This window comes from Magnolia sinica, chromosome 10 (assembly GCF_029962835.1).
Source record: "Magnolia sinica isolate HGM2019 chromosome 10, MsV1, whole genome shotgun sequence".
In the NCBI taxonomy this organism is placed as follows: domain Eukaryota; kingdom Viridiplantae; phylum Streptophyta; class Magnoliopsida; order Magnoliales; family Magnoliaceae; genus Magnolia; species Magnolia sinica.
This window is the reverse complement of record NC_080582.1, coordinates 76,382,894-76,403,158: the sequence shown is the minus strand read 5'-3', so window position 1 is coordinate 76,403,158 and position 20,265 is coordinate 76,382,894. Positions and strand designations below refer to the sequence as shown.

The window sequence follows — 20,265 nt, the reverse complement described above, 5'->3', positions numbered from 1 at the left end:
ATTTGAAACCAATCCACTGACTCGAGAGCTGGACATGGTGAAATGGGATACTGTGTCCGAACTGTCGGCCTACGCTGGGGTGACGAGCCTCCCTGTAGTGACCGCGAGCGATCCTTCTTCTCAGCACTCCCCATGTGCTTGAATCGGGGATGGGGAACCCGATGGGATCAAGGATTACGGGGTCCTGGCCTCGCACGTTGAGGAGCCTTAACCTCGCAACCAGCTGAGGGCAATGATACGTGGGGTGTACCAGTTTTTCCAATATGCTGGATGAACGGAATTAATTAAAAACTCGACTAACACGATCATGATCGCATCGCACTAGTTAGGTTGGCGACTCGGCAGTTGAGGTCGCAATGAGGGAGTGTTGGTCATGCGCGATCGTTAGACAAAGTCACTTAAGGGGGTGTTGTTGCGAGGTCATCCATCATATCATAATAAATGAATATGCATTAACAAGACTATTTAGGGATCTGTGAATGTATGTCTTTCATTAAATTCATCATATAGTTGATGCTTATTGTAACTTAAGCCTAATAGTAACCACTGAGTTAGCTACTCACTCCCACTCTGGGACGATGTTTTAAAATACCAACCAGACCCTTTACTAGATGCAGGTGAGGCAGAGCTCGACGAGCCGAGCGAGGTGAGCAAGGATAGGGAAGAGGAGCTTCCCTACTTTCAGACTTTCAGCGGATCCTTTTAGTTTGAGTTCGAGCTACCACGGGATATGGACCAGGGCCCTAGTCGCTTTGGGTCATGTATGGGTGGGACTAGTTCCCTATTTAGATGATTTTGAATTCGTGGTTTGGATATTTTTATATTTAGTAGCAATTGATACTGCTTTATGATGTACTTATGCTTCATGCCTTGCTAAATCCTCTATTGTTTATGAGATCATCCAAATGTAATTAAAATATGAAGCCCATTAGGGCACCCATGACACCTGGGAATTCGGGAGCTGAGTTCTTACACGGCCCCTGAAAATCTAAGGTGTTATATATATATATATATATATGGGTTAGCTTGTTAGTACACACTTCAAAAAGCTTGGGCAAGCTCGAACTCGACTCAAAATTTTTTTAAACTCCAAAAACTAGCTTAACTCAGTCCAAATCCAGTTTCGAGCCCAGGCGATTCGAGCTTTTTTTAAGTTGAGTTAAGTGAGATTACCGAGCTAACTCGACTCGTGTAAAGCTCTATCGAGGACTACTCGAAAATTGTTGTTTTAGACGGTTATATTTACAACAGCTTGATTCATCTCTGTGTGCTCCCGTAGTTTCCCAACAAGTGGTATTAGAGTTAACATTGGGAAGTAGTTTGAATTTAAAACATAGTATCAATGACTTTTAATCCTAAGTTCGATGTTGAGAAATATTATAGGAAAAATAACTATGAACTATGGAAGGTCAAGATGACCGGTCTCCTAGTTCAACAATGATTGGATGATGCAAATATTGAGAAGCGGCCAGATCATATGACAGATGATGAATGGAACAAGATGGATAGGAAAGAGAGAGCTATATCCAATTATGCCTAAAGGACGAGGACCTTTACAATTCCTTAAGAGAGAAAACTGCAGCAAATACATAGGCAAAATTAGAAGACACCTACGCAAAGAAATCCCTTTAGAATTGCATGTACTTGAAGTTTCAATTATTTAATCTGAAGATGGCAGAGGGGTCTGATGTTGATGCCCACATCAGTGACTTTAACAAAATAATTTGCAAATCGCTGGATGTGGAGGAAATGATGAAAGATGAGGATCAGGCATGCATCATATTGAATTGTCTCTCAGCTTCGTATAAGTCATTAAAGGACTCGTTGTACACTGGTAGATCGACCATTAGCGTCGATACCGTTATCTTAGCTCTTCATGGAAAGACGATAAGAAAGAAAAGCGGTGGCATGGGTGCTTCTATAGATGCACTGGTTATGAGGGGTAGAATTATAAGCGGGACAATGGATCTTTACGATTGAGGTTCAAATCCAAGGGCAAGGGCAAAAGGAAGTTGAAGCGTTGGAATTGTGGGATGTTCGGACACATGAAGAAGATTTGTACAAATCTTAAGGAAAGAAAAGAGAATTCAGAAAATTCTTCCAGGGAGGCTAACATAGCGGAATCTAGTGAACAGATGAACGGTGGTGACGTGCTCACCGCATCAAAATCCGGTTACTTCGATGAAGAATGAATTTTGGATATAAGGGCTTCATACAACATGACCCCTAATCAGAGTTGGTTCACCTGTTACAATGAGTGCGATGGTGGTCAGGTCTTCATGGGCAATGATAATATCTGTAAAGTAGTTGTTGGATCGGTGCGCATCGAGATGTTTGATGACATGTAGCGTACCTTCACCGGGGTGAGACACATTCCTGATTTGAGGAGGAGGATGATATTTCTATGAGCACTTAAGACACTTGGGTGCAGATTCACCGGTTTTGATCGTGTCCTTAAAGTTTCAAAGGGGGCACTCGTAATCATGAAGGCACAACGGAATATAAATTTTTATAGGTTGATATGGAGCACTTTATCAGGTAAACCTACAACGTCTATAGCGGATTCCACGTCTACACGCATATGGCATGCACGATTGGGCCACATGAGCAAGCGGGGCAGAAGGTACTTTCTAACTGTTGTTTAATTTTAGTATTTAAAAGCTTTGATTTTAATATATGCAAGCATTGTATATATGGTAAACATTTAAGGTTATCTTTTAAGTATAGTAAACATGTATGTAAGGGTGTTATTGACTATATGCATTCAGAAGTATGGGGGCTACGTGCCCGTGGTTTTTGGTGGAGGGTTGTCATGGTTCGTCGCGTTCATTGACAAGTATTTTAGAAAAGTATGGATTTATTTTATGAAAAATAAATCTGATGTTTTCATCGACTTCATGCAATGAAAAGCGATGACTAGAAAATAATTAGGACGAAAGGTGAATGTACTAAGGATAGATAATGGTAGAGAATTTACTTCAAATGAATTTAATCAATATTGTAAAAATGGAAGGATTGTAAGGCATAACACAATGCACCACACACCCGAGAAAAACGGTGTAGCTGAGCGGATGAATCGGATTCTCTTGGAGATGGCCCAATGCATGATTAGTAATGCTGGGTTTGGTAAGGAATTATGGATTAAGGCTATTAACACGACTTGTTACTTGGTGAATCGGTCCCCTTTTACAACCATTAATTGTAAAATTTCATAGGAAGTATGGAGTGGTCAGCGGGCAAACTACTTAAGATTGTGTGTGTTTGGCTGTGATGTTTATTCTCATGTACCATCAGTAGAGAGAGATAAGCTAGACCAGAAAGCTAAAAAGTATGTCTTTGTCGGCTATAGAGGTAGTGTGAAAGGGTACAGGTTGTATGACTGGGTCACAAGGAATATCATCCTTAGTCGTGATGCCAAATTTGATGAAGGATCCATTTGCCGTAAGGATGAGCAAGAGGAACCAGAAAAGTTGGTTATGGATGTTCGGGTGGACACAGATGATACTCAAGCCGATACAAAGATGCATACAGAGGTACAAGAGTAGGTGGAGCCACCACTTGTGAGAAGGCATCTTTTGTGGGATCGCAAGTTACCGGTGATATACATGGATGACTCAAATATCGCATTACCATTATTATAGATGAGGGGGATCCATCTACTTTTTAGGAGGCTCTTAATGAGCCAAATGCTGTAAAGTGGAAAGCAATGATGGATGATGAGATGGACTCCTTATACAAGAACGAGATATGTGAGCTGGTGGAGCTTCTCGTCGGTCGTAAAGCGATCGAGTGCAGGTATATCTTCAAGAAGAAACATGATAGGTACAAGGCAATGTTGGTAGCAAAGGGATATGCTCAGAGAATGTATCAACTTCATTAAGATATTCTCACCGATAGTAAAACAAGTATCTATCAGATTCATGTTGGCATTGGTTGTCCAATATGATCTCGATCTGGAATTGATGGATGTGAAGATTGTCTTCCTGCATGGAGAATTTGAAAAACATATCTACATGAAGTAATAAGAAATATTTGAATTATAAGGGGCATAGAACAAGGTTCACAGGTTAAAGAGGTCGTTGTACGGCCTGAAACAGTCACTTAGGCAGTGGTGTAAAAAATTTGATTCTTTCAAGATGAGTCGGAAGTTTACCAAAAGTTAATATGATCATTATGTTTATTACAGGACAGTGAGTGATAGAAAATTTGTTATCTTGGTTTTGTATGTTGATGACATGTTGATCGTTAGTAATAACATTTTCGAGATCGACTTACTAAAGACTCGGTTATCATGGACATTCGAGATGAAAGATTTGGGGCTACAATGAGGGTTTTCGGTATTGATATATTATCTCAGAAGGAATATCTTAAAAATGTATTATTAAAATAAGAGATGGACGGGGCAAAGCCTGTCAGCGTTCCTCGCGCAGCTCATTTTAAGCTTTCTTCTAAACAGTGTCTTAGAACAAATGAAGAAAAGCAGGACGCGTCTCGTGTGCCTTATTCAAGTGCAGTTGATAGCTTGATGCATGTCATGGTCTATGTTATACCAGATATTTCACATGCGATGGGTGTTGTTAGTAGATACATGTCTAACCTCGGTAATCAATAATAGGAATCAATAAAATGGCTACTTCGATATATTCGAGGTACGCAAGACCACGTCTTATCTTTTGAGAAATCAGGGGCCAAATTAATAGGTTATGTGGATTCTAATTATGCAGGCAGTGTGAACAATAGAAGGCTGACTTCTGATTACTCGTTTGTGCTAGTGGGTGGAGTAATCAGTTGAATGTCGAAGCTTCAGTTTCTGATGGTTCTTTCCATAGCTGAAGCTGAGTATATAGTGGTGATAAAAGCATTCAAAGAAAGTGTATGGTTGAGGGGTATGATAAATCAATTGGGGCTTCAGAAGGAAGTCGTGTTGGTTAATTGTGACAGTGAAAGTGAAATCAATTTGGCTAAAAATTATGTTTATCACTCACGTATTAAACATATTAATGCTCATCATCATTTTATCCGACATGTACTTGAGGAAGAGGCATGACTCTATAAAAGATTCACACGAGCGTGAATCCAGCCAACATGCTTATTAAGGTGGTTCTCTTAGAGAAGTTTAAGTGTAACTTCTCTAGGCTTGGCAAAGGCGTAAAAGGAAGATGGAGGATGCACGAGAAGTGATGGTGGAGCTATGATGTAAGGCGAAATTATAAATAATGATAAAAGAGCCATGAAGAATGAAGATTGAAGACATGGTGGAGATTATTGTTGATGTCTTAAATATGTGAGCATCAGAGTCCGTTGATGCCATTGAGTAGAGTTCAATGTCATCGAACAGGTGCTCGATGCCATAAAAAAATTCAAAAAATTCATGTTTTCTTGTTGTAATGTTTTGGTGATTTCTCAATGTCATTGAGGGAGTTCGATGGCATCGACAGACTGTCGATGCCATTGAAGGTGCCATTGAGCACGCGCACATAATTGCATAAGTGCGGGATGTGTTTTCGATTTTGATTGTGATTCTCATAGAGGCTATATATATAAGTGTAATCAGGATTTGGGAATAGAGAGATGTGTTATAGGTTTTTAAAATTTATTCATAAGGGTTTTAAGGGCATAGATTGGGAAGATTCTAGGCTTGTTCGAATTGGGTAATCTCTATTTCTTGTAAGTTTATGCTTTCATAGTGCATCACTGTCCTTTTGTGCCGTGATTTTTTTCCGCATGGGTTTTTCCATGTAAAATTCAGATTGTTTGTGTTTAAACTTAATTGTGCGATTGGAGTACTTTGCTTGATTCATCTGTGTGCTTCCGTAGTTCCCCATCATTCATATGTCATTGTTCTTCAGCTTTCAAAAGCTTAACCTATTCACTGACACACAAATGCATGTGATTAACAAATATGTGCATTAACAATTGCATCTAATCTAATATTTCATGAACGTACCAAATATATTGAGGTTGATTGTCACTTTATTCAAGAAAAGTTGCGTGCTAATTTAATTCACACACCATATCTCTCATCCAAGCACCAACTAGCTTATGTGTTTACCAAAGCTTTCTACATTTCGATTGTCTTGTATTTAGACATCCATGATATTTATGTGCTAACTTAAGGGGAAGTGTTAGAGTGGATGGGTATATGTTCGCTCGACTCGGCTCGAGTCAGCTCGGATTGACTCGGCTTGAATGGCCGATTCAAGCCAAGCCAAGCTAATTATTTGAAGCTCGAGTTGAGTTCAAGCCAAGTTCGACCAGGGGGTATTTCAACTCGACTCGGCTCGAACTCGATTCGACTCGAAGCTCGAACTCGAGCTCAACTCGGCTCGATTAATAAATATATTAAATGTTAAATATTATATTATATATATATATATATATATATATATATATTATTAATATAAGTTTTAAGTTTAAACTTAAAAATAAAAAAATAAAAACAAACCCTAGAGTCTCTACTCGACCACGCGCACCCCTTCCCTTTCCCTTTCCCTTCTCTTTCTTTGTCCACAGCCAACCGTACGCCCGCCCCGACCACCACCACTAGTTTTCATTTCAGCTCCACAATAGTATGATTTCAATCTCTTGAGATCTACTTCTTAGGCGAGAAACCCAAGAAATTCGAGATGGGTTCTTCTCAGATTTGTTAGAGCTTCAAGGAAATCCAATGATCTGATTGGCTAGAGCTCTTTACTTGGATTTCTGATGTGTTTTGCTCTGTTTCTTTTTTAGTACTTGGATTTCTGCTGGCAGAAGAAGATCAAGAACAGATAGGTTCTTACAGGTTTCCTCATCCGATTTGAAGCTTTGTTTGACTTTTTTCATCGGGTTTTGCTTTGATTCTCCTAAGATTTTTGAATTTTTCATCAATAGAGGTGGATCGAGAACAGAATCCATTATTCTCTCACCCAACAAGCTCGAGCTCGACTCGAAATATTTTGATGAACAAGCTCAAGCTCGACTCGAGGTAAACTCGACTCGACTTGAACCACTAGTTCGACTCGAACTCGACTTGATAGCTTTGGCAAACAAACCAAGCTTTGATGTTGAGCTTGAGCTCAAACTAGAGTACAACATGGACAAGCCAAGCCAAGCTTGGCCCACCTCGACTCGACTCGGCTCGATGCCCACCTCTACTTAAGGGGAAGTGTTAGAGTGGATGGGTATATGTGTTGGGTAGACCTTATACTACAATTATTTTATTAATTTTCTTAAATATTACAAATAAAGGAGAGGGGATAGAAAATTTTATGGTTTTTTAGTTTTTTTTTTTTTTATAACAAAAACAGAGAGCAAGAAGTCTTTTCCCAACAATGTGACCTATGAGGATTGGAAATGTGACAACTAGATTATTAGTTGACTCTTCCACTCTATAAAGCCCAAGATTAGTGAATCTCTTATGGTGTATAGCACCACAAAAGAGATATGGGCCGCAATTATTAGAACATATTCACATGGAAATAATCAAGCATGTAAATATCAACTTACTAGATAAATTATTAGCATACAACAAGGTGATTAGTTTGTAGAATTATATTATACCCATTTGCACTAAAGATAGAAGGAATTTAATCATTACATACCACAAGTTTCCATTTATTAAGATCTATGTAAGTGGCATAAAAACTTGTTTTTCTTTAAATTTTTTGACAAACTCAACAAACATTTTAAGCCTCAAGGAGTTCATATCTTGGAGAGGGAGTCTATACCTTCACATAAATTAATCTATAATTATATACATAGAGAAGCCTATCATTGTATTTCTTATGCTCCATTATCCTCATAACATATAGAAAGGTTAAACGTGGAAGGCTTTCCATTAAAAGGATAAATGAGTAAGTGTGTTGATCGTGGCACACCCTGTGAGTCGTGACAGTCAGGTGTGCATGCATTGAGGTAGATACTAATACATCCAAAGGCTTTTGTTATGTTTTTCATCATCACTTTTAACTGAAGTATTGTCGATGGGCTAACATTGCTTATAGTTGAAGAGAGTGCGCTCTTCCCAACCCAAAATATGTTGTTGTGCTTCATTAAAGGCCAACCGATCTTTATACTATATTCTTAAAAAATAGCTCATTTGGGGACACTTTGAGTATTTTTTGTCAATTATGTAGCCAAACATGCTTCTTATTCTAATAGTCTTCGATTATTAACTCTGTGGCTATCGACCATAAGGCCAGTGAGGAAGGTAACTTCCTATCATACAATTCATTCACTTGTTGTATTATATTTATTGATGGCTCATTTTCTTGTATACTAAAAAAAATGATCCCCTTACCTTAATTCATTGATTTCTTTACTATCAATCCTCGTATTCCTTTATATATACTTATTTTGTATTATTAATTAAACTCATCTTCTCTTGTGATGGATCTTAGATTATTAATTATAGGGTCACCGATCATAAGGCTAGCGAGGAGGATAACTTCCTATTTATCTTCCATCCACTTGTCACATTATATTAGCTGGTAGCTTATTTTCTTGTATACTTGGGAAATGATATCTTTAGCTTAACTCATCAAATTTATTTTTTATTTTTACTGTTAATCCTTCATACTTATTCATTTATTTCTTACTTTTTTATTAGGTTATTACGTAAGTAACTTAATTGTTCAACCATGTTTTTTCATCTTATGTTTTAACTTGGGATCTGCAAACAAAGCAAAAGATTGGTGGTGGATATGAGAGTGGCGGGTTGTGTCTTTTTGACCTAAGCATTAGCTCATTTCAATTTATAGCAATAGCTAATGTGAATAGAGAAGGTTGTCTCCGTCAATGGCACACTTGCCTTGGGCACATGTTGGTTGGTATCATTCATAGTTTGTTTCCACATTTAGATTATTTTTTTACTTATTCACATTGCAAATTTTATTAAGTTTCTAAACATGTTTGCAATTCGTTATTTCTCAATGAAACTAAGTATTTGGAATTGTTTCAATTAATACATTATTATGTGTGGAACCTGCTTCGGTAGTATTAATGCTTGGACATCATTATTTTATATTATTTATTAATTATTAATCTAAGTTGATTTGGTAGTCTCATAAAAAGTAAGGCATAAGTAATTTTTATAGCGTAAAATTTCTCTAATTATCTTAGAACTCAATTTGTACATCCTATAAGGACATTTTGGTTTAATAATGTCAAAGAATAAATATGTAAAAAAAAATTTATAAGATATTTTCTTAGACCCTGGTATTTAATTTCAAATATCCCCCCCCCCCCCCCCCAAAAAAAAAAATATATATATATAAATATAAAAAATGGAGTTTCTGAAAAGAATAATCATCATTCAATCCATTTTGACTATCATGGACATTATTTTCAACATATTAGGATGAACCGGTATCCGTTGCTACATGTATGATCAATATATGCCGTCCTAGTCAGTTAAATAATGTTACTTTTTTCGACTCCTTAAATTGATTATATTCTTTTATATTATCACCCAAGGTTTATAGGTGTACTTGCTCTGTTCACCTAATTAATCTTGTCTAAGACAAACTCTCCTATAATGCATAGGTGCCTTTTTCTTAGGTGCTCATTCTCTTGTAAAGGATATACAAATGCTACTATCCATTGACCAAATGGTGTCATGTTTCTTGGAATGTCACCTTTTTTAAAAAATAAAAATAAAATTTAATGGACCTTGTTTTATGTTGATATCTCATGGTCATCCACTTGTCTTATTGTTTCGATGCTACCGCTTGTGGTGACGATAACAACTCGCCTACTATTTACACTAATTAGTCTTCGTCACTGACTCCAGATCTTACACCGTTTGATCCTTTATCTGATCTTCCCATTGTTGTTTGTAATGTTAAATGCACTGTTGTTTCTTTCCCATGTTATCACTCTAATTCCTCAACTAATTTTGCTTCTTATAATTGTATGCCTTAATCATTTCGTAAAAAAAACATGGTAATTATATTACCATTCTAACTGTATATGTTGACGATATACTAATTGTTTGAGATAATGATGTTAGTATTTCCTTAGTCATGCCATTCTCATTGTTTAAAGTATTCCCAATATTATTGAAATATTCTCAATATTATTCGTATCTCTAGTTCGGTAACACCGATATTATAGGCAGTGATACTAAAAATATTAGTAGTATAAAAAATTTCAAGCATTGAAAATGTATTGTTAAGTATCACCAATGTATCGATATCACCAATATTTTTTACTGTGTAAATTTTAGGTGTCGCTTTTGTATTGCTAATGTATTGATATCGCCAATGCGTTGTCAATATTTTCGATTGTGTAAATTTCTGGTGTCACTTGTTTTGTCAGTGTATCGATGATATTTTGATAATGTCGTCAATGCATCGATATTGCTAAAATTTTGTTTATTAAAAAATTTTCATTTCAAATTTTGTTATGGGCTCATAGTCGTATGCAATATTCAATTGTTGATGATGATATCAATAATATTATAATATTAAGATGGGATGAATGGGATAGTTGGACTGATTTCTCGTGATAGCATGTGCTTTTAGGCCCTCGTTAAATGAAAACTTATCATGTATGCATTTTTTTTATAATTTTTTTTCTTAAATATGCAAATATACATATTTTAGTATCTCCAAAAGTTTTACTGAAATTTTTTATGAGTTTTCCCATATTTCTTTGATATTTCTCGTATTTTTTTTTTTTCTATCGACAAGATTATCAATGATATCGATATTGTTTTATCCTCGGCCAACAAAACTTATAGTGATACCAATACTTTGAACACTATCCATTCTTCGAAGCATATCTTCAAATTTCAACGTAAGTATGTCATTGACTTGTTGTAACTCACTAACCCTTACACTCTCAACTATTTGAGTCCCCTTTTGACATAAATTATTAGTTATTCACTTGGTAAAGCGATCATTTAGATTATCTTACAATGTACTGTCATTTTGTAGGTGAACTCCTTTCCTTGTTTATCACTCGACTAAACATTGCCTACGCTGTGAGTGTGATAAGTCAATTTCTAAAGAATTCGTGCTCCCACCACCTTGAAACTATATTTCACAAATTTTATTTTATTTTTACATCAAGATTGCTCTTGGAAAGGATAGTCTTTATGGTGCACATGGTCATCTCAATATACATGCATACCATGACAAGGACTAAGTTGGCTCTTTTAATGATCGTTGCTCTACAACTAATCACACTTTTGTTGGTGGTAACCTTGTTTCCTATAAAAGTAGAAAGCAATATTTACTGCTTGCTCTTCCACTGAGATTGAATACCAGTCTATAGGCCATGACACTAGCAAGGTTCTCTGGCTTAATTCACTTCTCTCCAATCTCAATATCAAGGCTTGCTCTCTTGTTCTACTTTATCATGCTAATCAAGCTACCATTTATATTGTAATTGTTCATGAGTGTACCAAGTATATTGAAGTTGACTATCTTTTTATTTAAAAAAATAATGTCGGTATCATCTACACTCTTCATTTATCAACTGAAATTTAACTAATAGATATTCTTCACAAAAGCTATATATGAGTCTCATTTTGTCGATATTGTTTCTAAGCCAAGGATGATTGACATTTATACTCCAACTTCAATTTTCCATTAATCAATCTAATTTGGTACAAAATATCATGATATTTTTCACAACCGAACACACCCCAAAATAGAATTGCAAAATCCACCATTTCGGATGCATTTGGATTTGGGTCTGATCAATGTTAAAAATTTATATCTGGCTATGGTATGGTTCATTACATCAAATCCGTCCATCTGCGTCTCCAGGCCTAAAATCCAATGCAAAACTCAAGTGGTCATACAACAGGGAAAAGTTGAGATGAAGACGCGCACTAAAACTTTCCTGACAGTTTGGTGGGGCCCACTGGGTTGGCATGGACACGAGTACGAAGGGGCACACCAAGAGCGAGGACATTTTAAACTCAGGTGGGGCACACCTCTGGTATTTAGAGGTTTTAGGCTCTACCATTTGGTGTGGCCCACCTAAGTTTTGGATTTGCATGATTTAGGGCTCAGATGTTAACATGCAGTTGATGGATAGACCTGACGTCATGCAGAAATCAAGGTGAACATCGTAAGGTTGAAACTACAACAAGTCATGGCACGTGTGACTTGGGTATCACAGCCAAGCCATTGAAAAGGTGGGCCCACCTCGAAGATCAATGGAAAAGATAAAAACAGGAAAGGGGCGAGGCATTTCTTTAGCAGGAACGGATTGGCTACTCACCCTGCCACCAGCCAATGGCTGGTGGTCGGTGATCTGTGGGCCACACCATGATGTATGTATTTCATCCATGCCGTCCATCTATTTTTCTAGATCATTTTAGGGTATGATACCAAAAATGAGTTATATCCCAATATCAAGTGGACCACATTACAGGAAACAGTGTTGAATGAACTTTGACCATTAAAAACTTTTTGGGGCCCATAAAAGTTTTGAATCAAGCTGATCTTTGTTTTCTTCCTTCATCTAAGTCTGTATGACCTAATCAACAGATTGGATGTCAAATAAACAGAACAGTGGGCCTCAGGAGGATTTTAATGGTGGATATCCAATCACTATTGTTTTCCTGTCGTGTGATCCACCTGAGATTTAAATCCCTCTCATTTTTTGAGGTCAAGTCTAAAATGATCTGTAAAAATGGATGAATGGCATGAATGAAACACATACATCATGGTGGGGCCCACAGATCACCGATCACCAGCCACCGGGCTAGTGGCAGGGGGGAGTGGCCAATCCGTTTCCTTCTTTAGCGTTGAGAGTTGGCGTCCACGTGGTAGGTGTGACATCCAACCCTTCTAACAGGTGCACCCCACTATGAAGATTAGACCAACGAAAAATCAGACAAATCCAATAATCAGGTGGGCCACGCCATAAGAAAGAATGTAAACTACCCAATTCATGTGTAACCCACCTGACAATTGGCTTGGTCTGCTTTTTGGGTCGTCTGATTACACGATGGGATACACGTGGGGGGACGCGGATTGCGTCCTACCCCTGCCCGGACGGTAATCCGTCCGGGCAGTGCTCTGTGGGGCCCACCGTGATGTAACTGTTTTATCCACGCCGTTAATCATTTTTCTCAGATCATTTTAAGGTATGAAACAAAAAATGAGGCAGGTACAGGGCTCCACTGTACCACACCAAAGGAAGCTGCAGTGATAATGACACCCACCGTTGAAACCTTTCTAAGGGACACAGTGATGGTTTTTTTACCATCCTACCTATTCATAAGGTCATGCAGACGTGGATGAAGTTAAAAAGCAAATATCAGCTTGATCCGAAACTTCTCCAGCTCCCAAGAAGTTTTTAATGGTGGACGTTCAATTTCCACTTTGTGGTCCACTTCAGCCCTGTCCCTGCCTCATTTTTTGGATCAAACCTTAAAATGATCTGGAAAAAATGATGAACAGCGTGGATAAAACACGTACATCACGGTGGGCCCCACAGCCCTGCCCATCCGTCCAGGCTGGGGTAGGACGCAATCCGCGTCCGATGGGGCTAATGCTATAATCGATCTTAGTAAAACACTCAAGCTCTGTGGGGCCACCATGTTGTATATATGTAACATCCACACCGTCCATCAGATTCTATTCTTGATTCTTGACCATGGAAAAATAAAAAAATAAATAAAAATCAGACATATCCCCAATTCAGGGGGCCATACCACATGGAACAATAGTGGTAGGATACCTACCGTAGATTTGTATGTGGGACCACCACGGCGTCTATCTTTCATCACACCCGTTAATCATGATGGATAGAGATGAAGAAAGAATTATAAGATCACTATAGGATACACATACTCCAGTGTGGGGATCCACACCATTCATTCATCTGTTGGGTCCCACCAGGAATGAACCATGCCCCAAAAATCTCCTCGATAAGTTGATCCCAACCTATGAATTTGTAGCATGCAAATGAATGATGAAGAATATAAATGCAACAACAGTCCACATTCAACTGATAAAGAGCCTAGCAATGGCACCTTGAGAGATATAGCCATGCCTGTTGTGACATCTTCCATCTATGGCGGGTAGCAACAGACCAACAGATCAAAATCACTGAACCAAAGGACCCTCCTCGTAAAAACTGAAAACCCTCGTAAAAACTGAAAACCTGAGCATGCTGACATGGTTGTGGGAATTAACAGCATTCCTGTTAATGGAAAAATGGCAACCCAAAAAACAAAAAAACCATTGAGATGTATTGTTACTGTCGGTTCAAGCCGCAATTTCTCTCACTATCCAATCCAATACAGGGTATGAGAAATACAGTACAAGGAATGACGGTAAGGCGAACAAAAATGTTATTGCCAAATACACTACCAGTATTGCAGCGCTGGCGGGAATCACATACAAAACAATGAAAAGGAACACCAGAACCACGGGCAATTTGGCCGTCATCCGAACAAACAAGACCACAGCTTTCTGTAGTGAGCCATGGAGCCTCCATCCATTGAGGAAGTTTGTTACTCGGGCCACACTGGTCATGCCATGACGGGGACGTTCGGTGCATGAATATGCATGGTGGGACCTGGGTGATGATGACGGTGGGGCGCTTTGAGGATCTAGGGTGAGTTTTGGAGCGGAGGAATGAGTTCTCATCCGGTCACCATTTGCGCTCTCAACCAACCAGAGGAGAAAGAAATTCTTGCGTGGGAACCGGAGGTTCCCTTTCCAGACAAACCTAAAGGACAGCAGTTGGCACCAAGGGCATGAAATGAAGAGCGGTAGATGGATGGGGATTGATGGGAATTTGACTGCAGCCCACTGGAGAGAGAGGATGCAGTTCTTGCAGAGGGTGTGTCCGCACCAGAGGCAATATGGTATGTTCTCGACAAGGTTGAATGACTCCCAACATACCGGGCACTCGAGCAACTCTTCCTCTCTTTTCATCCTCGTAAGACTTAGAAACATTGAGGGATTGGCGGACGATTAGATATGAAGAAAGCTATACATTAGATTACACTTCTGCATCTGACAAAAAAAATAAAATAACAAATACAAACACCTAAATGGTAGTTGTAAGAAATGATAGACATGAGGAACTTGAGCAGGATCTGAGTCTGAGATGGTTCAATATTATGAATGGTATTTATAAAAGAAGGATGATCATCACACTTCACATCCCAAAACACATGCTACCATGTAGGTGATTTGAAGCATGCATAAAGTGGGCCCCATCATGAAGATATCACCTGGGGCAAAATCTGGTCTGTCCACTCATTAGGCAGCCACGTGTGTGTAAGGGACTGTTGGCAGGTCCGACAACACTGCATATTGATTTCACATATCATATAGGTTGGCCTGTCTAATGAGTGGACCAGCCGAATTCATGGTGTGGCCCACTTTATGCGTGGCTTGGATCACCTACACACTGCTGGTAGTTGGTACGTAGCCATGTGCCTCCATGCATTTGCTTACTTTGTCAAGGGTTTTGTGCTTAATTATGTATTAAGGACATAATTTAGATTGAGATGTTTGGTCGTGTGCAACTAAAACGAAAATGGGTCTTGTAAGGAGGGGAACTTTGATTGGCGTAGAAGGGCGTGAATAGAGGATGAGAGACTACAATCGAGGTGGTGAGAAGGGATAGGATGGCTTGTTCGCTTGTTTGATAAGGTTTAGTTAGTATTGATTAGTGAAACAGGATCCTAAGACCCGAAACCAAATAGCTGGGACAAGGCCATGATGATGACGAGAACAGGTACCCGCTCAGCCAAGAGAGGGCACTGACATTGAAGGTGGAACCTAGGTTGGTTTAAAACAGTCCCCATGCATCCAAAACGAACATATAGCTCTTTTTTATGGTATGTAATTAGTTCCTAAAACAGTTTTTGAGACATTGTTTCCAAATAGAAAATGGTTTTCTTAATCAAAAGGCGTCAGAGTCCTTATGACCAACGACAACTGAAAAAGTCCACATCCACAAGCAAGGAATTCCGTAAATGTAATGGTGGTTGTAACAGCCACCACCGTTACCTTTCAGATATGGGCTGTAATGGCCGTTACAGTCTCTCTCTCTCTCTCTCTCTCTCTCTCTCTCTCTCTCTCCATTTTTCCCGTTACGGCTGTTATGGATTTTACGACCCCGTAACGTGTAACAGTTGCTGCCGTTACCTTTACATAACTGCCTTTATGACCCTGCAACGGTTGTTACAGCACACCATGTCCGCAAGAGATTCTCAAACAGACCACCTCCGATTGCTGATTTTCCCCTGTTTCTTTTCATGAGTTTGTGCATTACCACCTCTGTGCTTGTTAGTGGTATTAGACATAGGTTAAGAACTCCAAAGAACTTGACTTGCCCGAGTCAACTTGACTCAACCAAATTTCACCGAGATTCAAGACAAACTCAATTGACTCAGGTAAAAAACTCGAGGAAAAACTCAACATGATAGAACTTGGCAAGACTTGACAAAACCCCACAAAACTCAACTCAACTGGGCACAACTCGATCTTATTATACTACTCAAATATCAAATAAAACTGAAAATGAGTCAGAAAACTCATACGTGTTTTCAAGAAACTCGCCTTAAGTGTTCGAGTTGATTCGACTCAACTGGGTTTGGAGTTGACTTTTTGTGTTATGGTATTATAGCATTACTGCTCTTGATGCACAGTAAAGTTCTTTAAGCATACATCATCTATTTAATGTTTTCTCCCTCTTCTTGCTATACCAGGAATAGATATCCTCTCCAATGTGTATTCAACCATAGGGCATAAAGAATTGAATTGTTGTTCCTATCCTTCCATCCAATAGAAAAGGTAAAAGGATTCCCTTCCTTTTCTTGAAGAAAGAGGATATTTTCAAAACCAAAAAACACGCCAAAAGAAAATTTCCTTTTTTTACTTTCCCAAAGGAAAAGCCCCTGTTTTACTTTGTGATTTAATGGTGCACTAATGCCCCTGACCTTGTCACACATATGACATGTCAGCACATGTGCAACAGGGTATGTGACCCTTCCTTTTTATAAAGACCAAGCCACCTTTAAAATCGACCTGAGTGTTGATCTACTTAACAAGGCTTATGAGTAACAAAGGAAGAAGCATCATTAAATGGAAGTCTGGAAACTAACCATTCCTTTAGTGACTCAAACGGCAGGCTGTTGATGGGTCGTCTCCATCCTAGAATAAGAGCAAAAAGAATCAATGATGAGTTGATTTTAAACAGGATAATGGTTAGCAAGAGAAATATTTTGTTGGAAGGAGATGACGATGTTAAAGTATTTCAAAAAATAATTCAATTTTTTTTTTTTTTTAAATTTTCTTTCAAAAATTTTCCATTTTTTTCCATTTTCTTCCCCTCCATATCAACTATTGGATGTGGCTGTTTCCATCGTGCGAAATGTGCCTCATCATATGCAGTGCATCAAAGTCATTAAGAAATTTCAGTTTCCTAGCACATAATGCATCTTCAATAGGAGTTTCTTTTCACAATGGCATTTTTAACGACTAAGAGGATTTCTGCTTCTGTTAAGAGCCTTTATAAAATCGGGATTTTCTCCTTGGGGTTTACAGACGCCCAAACCAAGATCATCTTCTCTCCCTATAATTCATCTCTCTCTGTGTCAAATTGTTTTTTCCTTTTTTTTTTGGGCCACAAGGAAGAACATGTTGCCCTTCTTTTTCAGAGGTTTGGTGTTGGGATTTCCACAGCTTGTCCATGCTATTAGGATCCATCTGTTGGCCGTTGTATCTGGGGGTAACGTGTCAGGAGCCTTCTGCACTAGTTCATCACACTGAGGGGTGCAGACTATCTCATGGAGAGCGACATAGTATGTGCGTCGACCCAGCAATGAATCTGGATTGCCACCTTCTGCGCTGTTGCTGTTTTTCTCGATCTATGGCAAATGTGCGAAGTTCCTTTTTAACTGGTTGATTTTATTTATGTAGGGTTGTTGCTGTTTTTCTCGATCTACAAAACAGGTGTGAAGTTCCTTTTTAACCGGTTGATTTTATTTGTGTATTTCTGATAGCATTGTTTTGAAATTAACAAAGGAAATGGATGCTCCCACAGTGCATACAAGGGGGCCCATGGTAATACACGCCACTGATCTATTGGGACCCACAAAGTTCATTTATCAATAAAAATATCTGATGGGAATCACAATGTATGTGTGATGGCCCAAAAGTCTCCTAACCTTTCAATTGGTAGCATGCAAATAGATGGATAAAAAAATTATACAGCAACAATCCAGAAAAAGGCCAGAGATTGGTTGGTTAGGATGCTCCAATTCTAAGATTCTTCAAGCAAACCCCATCCATGGGTGGGCCCATCAGATCAACAGTTTGGATTACAGCACCATGGGTCCACTTGTAACGGCTGGGTGCATCAGGGTACCATGCACATCCTAATGCATGAGGACCCAAGAATTCCGCAAAACAAATCACACAGCTGCAACATGTAGACTAAGTACATGGACATGTGGCAAGATTATATGATTTTAACTGCATTGCATGAAAAGTATCATCAGTAACGATGATACACAATACATACCATAAGACATTTGAAAGGGGAACATGATCTCTTGAACCTTAAATGAAGATGGATATACCAGGAGTGTGTTTGGATGCTCAGTTGGACTGAATTGCAATAATTCAATTAAAATTTAAATACAGAGGAAGTGACTAAGTTGCCCCCCCACCCCCTGAAAAAAGAAAAAGAAAAAAAAAACATCCATACCGTGCAAACGGAAGGACCCACCATGATAATCACCTGGCACAAAAATCAGGCTAATCCACTCATCATATGGGTCATAACTGTATTTTTATTCAGATCGTGGGCTGTCCATTGATTCAAACAATGTGGCCCACCTGATGAGGAGACCAGCCTGATTTTTTTGACAGGTGATGTTCATTTTAGGACCTACCAAACTTTGCATGTTACGAAAATCCTGGCATGTTGGCGGGAAAGACAGCAAGTTGGGGTCCTTCTGGTTTACCTGAGCTGGTCTCTTATTTTATAACAACAGCACCCTGAATGCAATTCCGTGTATCTCAAGTTGGACTTGAAATGATCTGAATAGCTATATGTGGGACGAGCCTCTCATATCAATGAAGTGTGGCTAAGTCCACATTCTGCTATATTGGCTTGAACTCATGCAATTCAATTCAATTAAGTATCCAGAATGGAGCCTAATGAAAATTTTACAAAGCATGTTCAAGTTACCTGATCCGAAGCTTTTGCAGAAATTATAATAACTTACCCCACCACGAGGGGAAAACAAAAGAGCTATCACAACTTTTCTAATTTTTAAAAATGACTTGTGTGATTTTATTTATTTTTTTGAAAGATGAGATTATATTAACAAAGAAGCAAAGAAACAACACAAAAAGAAAAAAAGCAAGAAAAACAAGAAGAGCTCCCAAAACTCAAACCCCGCAACATAGTTCCCAGAACTCAAAACCCAAACCCAAACAAAATCAAGGAGCCCACTCCTTAATCCACTGAACCGTTTTACGAAGGACCCCGCCAGGAGTGGGACTCGTGCAAAATTGAAGGCACTAAAAATTAAGAACAGAGAATTGATCAGTGGGCTAGTGTATGGGAACCTTCCTATGCACCTAGTTGCATTTGGACACGCGGACAGTCCATATTATCAATCTAGACCATCCATTTGACCAAATCCACTCTTCGTAGGCTGCCTTGAAAAAAATCATATTGATCAGATGATCCAAACCTTCCAGCCAGCGGCTTGCAAAAAATGGATGGACAAGATTGTTCATTGAAGAAGAGTGAACTGGACCTAATGGATGGTCCAGATGGATGATATAGATGCATGGACTGATGATATATGCATGGACTGTCTTGTTTCTCTTTAGAACATGAAAAGGAATGAGATATTTTCTAATCAAGTACAAGAAAATGCAACTGAAAGTTGAAGGCATAAATATAGAAAATAATTAACAATATTTGCAGTAAAATACAATGGAGGAGCTAGAGAAAGAAATCAACCCAATCAAACAGAGAGAATCACAGGCCATACATGGTCCCGTCGATCTACCCGACGATATTAATGTGCAACCGTGGGGTCACACATGGTCCCATCAACCTACCCGACAAGATCAAAGGATACTAATAACTACTAATAGAACCTACCTTAAAGTATTTGTACCTCTCAGGATCCATCAACTCAAAGGTTGCATTTGGATGCACATGAAAACTGAATTATGAAGATTCAGTTTAACCAAGAAGAAATGATATAATTCAATGATGTTGCCTAGAATTCATTGTTGGATCAATGGCCATGAGGTCTTCTTGATCCTGATT

The 20,265-nt window shown here is 38.6% G+C and overlaps 1 protein-coding gene across 1 annotated transcript; it reads right to left on the bottom strand.

Moving 5' to 3' along the window:
• Positions 1 to 14,179: 14,179 nt before the first annotated feature.
• On the bottom strand, positions 14,180 to 19,039 carry LOC131217043 (uncharacterized). The gene is made up of 4 exons (XM_058211733.1): positions 18,938 to 19,039; positions 18,493 to 18,578; positions 17,072 to 17,120; positions 14,180 to 14,898 (listed from the first exon to the last, which is right to left on the bottom strand). The coding sequence occupies exons 2-4, from the start codon at positions 18,515 to 18,517 to the stop codon at positions 14,214 to 14,216; spliced, it is 759 nt and encodes a 252-aa protein (XP_058067716.1). The 5' UTR covers positions 18,518 to 18,578; positions 18,938 to 19,039; the 3' UTR covers positions 14,180 to 14,213.
• Positions 19,040 to 20,265: the final 1,226 nt, after the last annotated feature.

What these genes read in the sequence shown, in the direction of transcription:
- LOC131217043 (XM_058211733.1), bottom strand. Translation starts at nt 18,517, where the DNA reads ATGTTCCCCTTTCAAATGTCTTATG. An exon ending in CCCCTTTCAAATGTCTTATG is followed by an intron (nt 17,121 to 18,492) that starts GTATGTATTGTG and finishes CTCTTATTCTAG; the next exon opens with GATGGAGACGACCCATCAAC. An exon ending in TTTGAGTCACTAAAGGAATG is followed by an intron (nt 14,899 to 17,071) that starts GTTAGTTTCCAG and finishes AATGTTTCTAAG; the next exon opens with TCTTACGAGGATGAAAAGAG.